Source organism: Mobula hypostoma, chromosome 4 (genome assembly GCF_963921235.1).
Source record: "Mobula hypostoma chromosome 4, sMobHyp1.1, whole genome shotgun sequence".
Lineage (NCBI taxonomy): Eukaryota > Metazoa > Chordata > Chondrichthyes > Myliobatiformes > Myliobatidae > Mobula > Mobula hypostoma.
Window position 1 is genome coordinate 33,151,207 of NC_086100.1, and position 8,355 is coordinate 33,159,561.

The 8,355-nt window shown below is 41.9% G+C and overlaps 1 protein-coding gene across 1 annotated transcript in view; it reads left to right on the plus strand.

Moving 5' to 3' along the window:
• The window catches only part of daw1 (dynein assembly factor with WDR repeat domains 1), a 71,198-nt gene extending 63,398 nt beyond the window's left edge, over nt 1–7,800 (plus strand). The window contains exons 12-13 of the mRNA XM_063044841.1: nt 5,177–5,339; nt 7,318–7,800. Of these exons, the coding sequence (XP_062900911.1) occupies nt 5,177–5,339; nt 7,318–7,352 (198 nt within the window). The 3' untranslated portion in view covers nt 7,353–7,800. The remainder of the gene's footprint in view (nt 1–5,176; nt 5,340–7,317) is intronic.
• The last annotated feature ends 555 nt before the right edge of the window (nt 7,801–8,355 follow it).

An 8,355-nucleotide genomic window follows, 5' to 3' on the forward strand; every position in this document is an offset into this window, starting at 1 on the left:
GCCAAAGGGCCTGTACTGTGCTGTACTATTCTATGTTCTATGTCCCCTGCTTGCTCTCCTCAGCCCCTTTTTAAACTCCTTTCTTGCTACCCTATATTCCTCAATAGACCCATCTGATCCTTGCTTCCTAAACCTCATGTATGCTGCCTTCTTCCACCTGATTAGATTTTCCACCTCACTTGTCACCCATGGTTCCTTCACCCTACCATTCCTTATCTTCCTCACTGTGACAAATTTATCCCTAACATCCTGCAAGAGATCCCTAAACATCGACCACATGTCCATAGTACATTTCCCTGCAAAAACGTCATCCAAATTCACACCTGCAAGTTCTAGCCTTATAGCCTCATAATTTGCCCTTCCCGAATTAAAAATTTTCCTGTCCTCTCTGATTCTATCCTTTTCCATGATAATGCTAAAGGCCAGGGAGTGGTGTTCACTGTCCCCCAGATGCTCACTCACTGAGAGATCTGTGACCTGACCCGGTTCGTTACCTAATACTCGATCTAGTATGGCATTCCCCCTAGCCGGCCTGTCAACATACTGTGACAGGAATCCGTACTGGACACACTTAACAAACTGCCCCTTCTAAACCAATGGAAATAATCAGGTGCCAATCAATATTAAGGAAGTTAAAGACACCCATGATAACAACCCTGTTATTTTTGTACCTTTCCAAAATCTGCCTCCCAATCTGCTCCTCGGTATTTCTGCTGCTACCAGGGAGCCTATAGAATACTCCCAATAGAGTAATTGCTCCCTTCCTGTTTCTGACTTCCACGCATACTGACTCAAAAGAGGATCCTGCTACATTACCCACCCTTTCTGCAGCTGTAATAGTATCCCTGACCAGTAATGCCACCCCTCCTCCCCTTTTTCTGCCCTCTCTATCCCCTCTAAAGCACTGAAATCCAGGAATATTGAGAATCCATTCCTGCCCTGGTGCCAGCCAAGTCTCTGTAATGGCCACTACATCATAATTCCATGTATGTATCCAAGCTCTCAGTTCATCACCTTTATTCCTGATGCTTCTTGTATTGAGGTACACACATTTCAGCCCTTCTACCTTACTGTCTTTACACCGTTTATTCTGCTTCTCTTTCCTCAAAGCCTCTCTGTATGTTAGATCTGGCTTTACTCCATGCACTTCTTTCACTGCCCTATCGCTCTGGATCCCATCCCCCTCGCAAATTAGTTTAAACCCTCCCGAACCATGCTAACAAACCGACCTGCAAGGATATTGCTCCCCCTCGAGTTTGGGTGCAACCCATCCAATCTGTACAGGTCCCACCTTCCCCAGAAGAGATCCCAATGATCCAAAACTCTAAGACGCTGCCCCCTGCACCAACTCCTCAGCCACGCATTCAACTGCCATCTCCTCCAATTCTTACCAAGTAAATAAATAATATTGTTGTTTTCTCCAGTGGCATCCTTATTGATGATTTGGCCACTTGATCCGGTACAGTTGGGGATAAATTAACTCATTTAAATCTGAAATTGCATTAATGTCTCAAAATGGCAGGAAATTGACCTTGCACGTGTTACAGCTGTGCACCCTGAATAACTGAAAGTTGCACTTGCCGAGGTGATCTCTCAACACTTTTGGCAATTTGGCAGCTGCAGATTGCACTGCAATTTTTCAAACTCAAGTGATAATATTTGGCAAGATAGACTGTTTATCTATGTTGTCCCATCAGGTTCTGACTGAGAAGCCCAACTGCACTTTCATTATGGCATAAATCAATACTGTGAGCAGTTTCTCCTGGGGAAATAATAACAAAATTATTTACTAACCATGAGAAATGATTTGAATTAATGGCAAGAGAGAAAAACCGTCATAAGATAGGATGGCATAAAACTGTGTTTCAGGAGGGAGCTGCTGTATGATTAACATTTTTATTGCTTTCATATTTGCAGTAATGCAAATGTCTGTGTGATGAATTAATGGTGTGTGAAACAGTTAACATTAAATTTCTTTAGTAATAGGGGATGAAGCACATTTCATTAAACACTTCATTTTCAAAATGACTTTTTTCATACTCTGTTTAACGAACATTTTGTAAAATTGCCTTGAAGCTTTAGAGCTATCTGACCTTGACAGAGTTTCAATTAAATCTTGAAGTCCAAAAACCTTAATTCCTACACGAATGAATTCCATGATTCAAGTCAAGTCAAGTCAAGTCACTTTTTATTGTCATTTCGACCATAACTGCTGGTACAGTACACAGTAAAAACGAGACAATGCTTTTCAGGACCATGGCGCTACATGAAACAATACAAACACTACACTGAACTACGAAAAATAACACAAAAGCTACACTAGACTACAGACCTATCTAAGACTGCATAAAGTGCACAAAACAGTGCAGGCATTACAATAAATAATAAACAAGACAATAGGCACAGTAGAGGGCAGTAGGTTGGTGTCAGTCCAGGCTCTGGGTATTGAGGAGTCTGATGGCTTGGGGGAGGAAACTGTTACATAGTCTGGTTGCGAGAGCCCGAATGCTTCGGTGCCTTTTTCCAGATGGCAGGAGGGAGAAGAGTTTGTATGAGGGGTGCGTGGGGTCCTTCACAGTGCTGTTTGCTTTATGGATGCAGCGTGTGGTGTAAATGTCTGTAATGGTGGGAAGAGAGACCCCGATGATCTTCTCAGTTGACCTCACTATCTGCTGTAGGGTCTTGCGATTTGAGATGGTGCAATTTCCGAACCAGGCAGTGATGCAGCTGCTCAGGATGCTCTCAATACAACCTCTGTAGAATATGGTGAGGATGAGGGGTGGGAGTTGGACTTTTCTCAGCCTTCGCAGAAAGTAGAGACACTGCTGAGCTTTCTTTGCTGTGGAGCTGGTGTTGAGGGACCAGGTGAGATTCTCCACCAGGTGAACACCAAGAAATTTGGTGCTCTTAACGATCTCTATGGAGGAGTCGTCGATGTTCAGCGGAGAGTGGTAGCTCCGTGTCCTCCTGAAGTCAACAACCATCTCTTTTGTTTTGTTCACATTCAGAGACAGGTTGTTGGCTCTGCACCAGTCCCTTAGCCGCTGCACCTCTTCTCTGTATGCTGACTCATCGTTCTTGCTGATGAGACCCACCACGGTCGTGTCATCGGTGAACTTGATGATGTGGTTCGAGCTGTGTGTTGCAGCACAGTCGTGGGTCAGCAAAATGGGTCTTGATGTGCCTCATGACGTGCCTCTCGAAACACTTCGTGATGATGGATGTGAGTGCAATGAGACGGTAGTCGTCGAGGCAGGACACTGAAGACTTCTTCAGCACGGGGACGATGGTGACGGCCTTGAAGCGTGTAGGAACGACAGCGCTGCTCAGGGAGATGTTGAAGATGTCAGTGAGGATCTCTGCTAGCTGGTCTGCACATCCTCTAAGCACTCTGCCAGGAATATTGTCTGGTCCAGCAGCCTTCCGTGGGTTGACCCTGCACAGGGTTCTCCTCACATCGGCCACGGTAAGACATAGCACCTGGTCATTTGGAGGAGGGGTGGTCTTCATCGTCGCCACGTCATTTTCCGCCTCAAAACGAGCGCAGAAGTTGTTCAATGCATCTGGGAGGGAGGCATCCCCAGCACAGGCAGCTGGTGTTGTCTTGTAGTTGGTAATGTCCTGAATGCCCTTTTACATGCGCTGCGTGTCACCGCTGTCCTGGAAGTGGCTGTGGATTCGCTGGGCGTGTGCATGCTTTGCCTCTCTGATGGCCCAGGACAGTTTGGCCCTCGCTGTTGTTAGGGCTGCTTTGTCGCCTGCTCTGAAGACGGAGTCACGGGTCCTCAGCAGCACACGCACCTCCGCGGTCATCCATGGCTCTGGTTAGTGCATGTAGTGATGGTCTGTGTAATTGAGTTCTGTGATATGAAATGTAGCATAGGGGCAAAATAAGTTGGATATTCAATAGGAACTTTAAATCCTCCCTATATAATTTATATGTATCTTAACTAAGTAAAATAAAATGGTCTTTATATTTGTAATGAAACTAATGTTCCATTAGGCTTTAATGTATTCTAGTAAATCAACTTTTCTGTAATCTAAAGGGAATAATGGAAGACAAGGTTAGCTGTTACTTTAAAGAGAGTATGCAGGAGCTTCTGATAAAACTTAATGGTAATTCTGACAAATGATTCATTAAATAAAGAAGGAATAATTTTATGTATAATTTTATTGATAAAACATAGAACATTACAGTACAATGCAGTCCCTTTTAACCACCTCTTGGATCAACCTTACCCTTCCCTCCTATATAGTCCTCCATTTTTCTATAATACATGTGCCTATCGAAGAGTTTCTTAAACACCTCTAATATATCTGTCTCTAACCACCAACCCACTCACCCACCACTCTGTGAAAAGAACTTACCTCAGACATCATACCTATACCTTCCTCCAATTACCTTAAAATTATGCCCCCATGTGCTGGCCATTTCTGCCATGGGAACAAGTCTTTGGCTACCCACTTTATCTATGCTTCTTCTTATCTTGTACACTTTCTATCAAGTCTTTCATCCTCTTTCATTCCAAAGAGCATAGCCCGAGCTTGCTCAACCTACCTTCATAACACATGCCCTCTAATCCAGGCAGCATCTTGGTAAATCTCTTCTGCACTCTCTTTAAAGTTTGCACAAGCTTCCTATAATGAGGAGACAGGAACTGAACCAATATTCCAAGTGTGGTCTAACCAGGGTCGTATGGAGCTGCAATATTACTTTGCGGCTCTTGAATTCAATCCTCTGATTAATGAAGACCAGCACACGTACACCTTCTTAAAATAACTGATCAATTTGCATGGCACCTTTGGGAGAACTAAAGGCCGAGGACCCCAAAATCCCTTTGTTCCTCCACACTGCTGAGAATACTGCCATTAACTCTCTATTCTGCCTCCAAGTTGACCTTCCAAAATGAATCACTTCACACTTTTCCGAGTTGAACTCCATCTGTCACTTCTTAGCCCAGTCAATGTCACACTGCAAGCAACAAAAACGCTTCATACCATCACATCTCCACCAACCTTTGTGTTATGTGCAAACTTACTAACCCACCCTTCCACTTCCTCATCCTTCATGATAATGAAGTCTATATTTTAAGCATTGTTAACCAATAGTCCTATAGACTTTGAGCAATTCTAGTGATGTGAGTGCAGTATTCTAATGATACAATGCTTTTGTCAGATTTGTTTCAATCCACAGGGTAGTCGTATTCTTACAGGCAGTTCTGATAAGACAGCCAGGCTTTGGGATCCTCGCACGGGCCAATGCCTTCAGGTGCTAGAAGGCCATACAGATGAAATTTTCTCATGTGCTTTTAACTATGAGGGAAATACCATCATCACAGGTACTGTAATGAACGATTGTGGATCACGGTAAACCAAGTATTTTTTTCTGACAAGATGATAGAAGCATATTCAACAGTATATTTGAAATGTCTGGTAGGTATATAGATGAGAAAGAAAAATGAGAAGGGTGTGCAGTAAAGTGACAAATGTGTGTAACTAATTTGGAGTATTGTGTGCAGTTTTGATCACCTATCTACAGGAAAGATGCAAAGAACGTTGAAAGAGGACAGAAAAAAAAACACAAAGATGTTGCTGGGTCTGGAGGACCTGAGTTATAAGGAAAGATTGAATAGATTAGGGCTGTATTCTTTAGAATGCAGAAAATTGAGAGGAGATTTGATAGGAAAAGGAAAGATATGTCGCATCTGGAGTTTCTCCTGTTAGCAGACGATTTCCCCCCACGCCGCTCTGACGAGATATACAAAATTATGAAGGGTATACATAGGGTAAATGCAAGCAGGCTTTTTTCACTGAGGTTAAGTGAGACTACAACCAGAGATCATGGGTTAAAGGTGAGAAGTTTAAGGGGAATATGAGGGGAAACTTCTTCTCTCATGTGTCATGAGAGTGTGGAATGAGCTGCCAGCACAAGTGGTGCATGCAAGCTCAATGTCAATGTTTAAGAGAAGTTTGGATAGGTACATGGATAGTAGGGATATGGAGGGCTATGGTCCCAATGCAGATTGATGGGAGTGGGCAGTTTAAATGGTTTTGGCATGGATTAGATGGGCTGAAGGGCCTGTTTCTGTGCTGTATTTTTCTATGACTCTGTGGCTCTTTTAAAGTGCTGACAAAAGCCTTGGAGGCCAAATTACCTCTTTTGATATATGATGCTATAATTAATTGTATTTTTTTTCCTTTCACTCTATCTAATTGGAAAATTCTTTATTAGCTCAGTTTATAAGTCTTTGTCGTACAGCTAGATGCAAAAATGATCAATATTTAAATAGTTGAGGCTGAGGTACATCCAAGGATGTGCAGGGGCACATCATCAGTGATTAAACATGGGATCATTGGGTGATTTGGGTCTTTTGACATCAGACACCCTCACCCAGGTGACCCTGCTGGGGTTCATCAGGCCCTGGCTTGTGTCCCAGCAGCACTGGTCCAAGGTTCACATGCCTTGATCCATAGCCATCTGGAGGCACGCTCAGCAGTCTCTGTGATGGTCTTGATGGCTCTTCTCTTTGCAGCCTTTGTAACGCCACCGAGAGAGTAGGTTCCACAGAGTGAGCAGCCAGTAAAATCCGTACACCCCACCTCGATAGGCTCACAATATGCCCTTCACCCCTGTCTCTGGGACTGCTCTACCAGCTCCTAGTATTTGGCCTTACACTCAAACACCTCCTCAATATGCCCTTCCCAAAGCACTGTCAGTTCTACCATGACCACCTGCTTTGAGGTTTCTGACAGAGTAACCATGGCAGGTGTCATTGATGATGATGTGATGAAGTTAGTGAACTTTAATGGTTTGCCAAGATTGACTTCCAGTTGCTGGTTAGACGCTGTGGCAAGCAAGTCTGATGATGACCTGGGCTGAGCCTGTTGTTGTCTCCCGCTTTGGCAAAGGTTACGGGCTTCCTGGGTTGGTGGAGGTACTTACTGTTGTTAATGGCCGAGGAGGTATTTTCTGCCACTGGTCATGGGCTTTTGATTAGCTGATGAGGATGTGTTTTAGGGTCTCTCTGCCAAGGCAGAGGACACGATGGTGCCTTGCTTAGATTTTAGTTCGGCTATTTGCAACCGTACTTAATTATCCTTCATTGGTGTAACTTTAGCTATTATTATTCCTGATTGAGGTGTTAATTGGTCCAACCCAAGTTTGTGAAGTGAATAGACCAATTGAGACATACATATTCTATCTGTATGTGAAATCAATATAGGAAGCCTAAATTAGATCACTTGGAAAAGTGTATTATGTATGATATTTTTGAACTCTCGTTTTCTCACAGGTAATTTTTTTTTGTCATAAAATAGGAAGCAAGGATAACACTTGTAGGATATGGCGCTAAATGAAGTTGAAATTATTAAAGCTGAGACTGAATTCATACTGAACATCCTTTAGAAGTAAGTGACGTAACATTGTTCTATAAGTGAAAACAGTATTTCAGACATTCATCGGCACATTCAATACACTTTTTATATTATACTAAAGCTCATTGCCAACTGGTGATAATCTGGATAGGTCAACTCGTCAATGAAATCTCTTATAGTATGTGCTGCTCTTTGGACAGCTTCAATGCATGTAAGAATACAACAATACTTGCTCTTTCTAAAAAAACTTTTGTTAAAAGAAAATTAAACATGACTAACAACAAAACCCCGCAATGTTTTAATTCTTCTGAAGTTTTGAAATACTTGAATTTGATTACTGTGAATTGTTGCATTGCAAACTTTTATAAAATAGCACAATTACACTGTTATACCACTTAAACACTTTGTTTGTTAACAAATAAAAATTTGACCGACATACTAAGAATTTCTTGATTTGTTTTTCGCTGTCTTTATTATGCTGTGCATAACAAAAATAATATATAATTAGAAGGTAGATCCCACTAAGACTTATTTTTATGAATATATGTTCTAGAATAAACTTTGCTTGCCAACAATGGAAAATAAGAAGTTGCTGACTTTACCCCATGATTTTCCCTACCTTGAAAATACAGAAAGTCACAAGGATACTATATGTGATTTCTCAAATTGCATAGGATTGTACATTTGTAACACTAATCTTTTGAAATACTTTTAAAGGGAAATTGTTTAATGTGCTGAAGTGGAGGTTAAATTTTATTGATCCCTTTCACATACAGCATGAATCATGCAGAATCACATAGGTCCTTTAGTCTGTCACATCTCCACTTGCCATCAAGCACCCATTTCATGTTAATAACCTATTATGAATGTTCCTAGTCTTACTTCTATTTTAAAAACCAGAAGACATAAACAGTAGGTCTCTTCTCTTATTGGATGCTCTTTATAATGGGTAACTAAGTCAAGTATGTTAATATTTGTCAT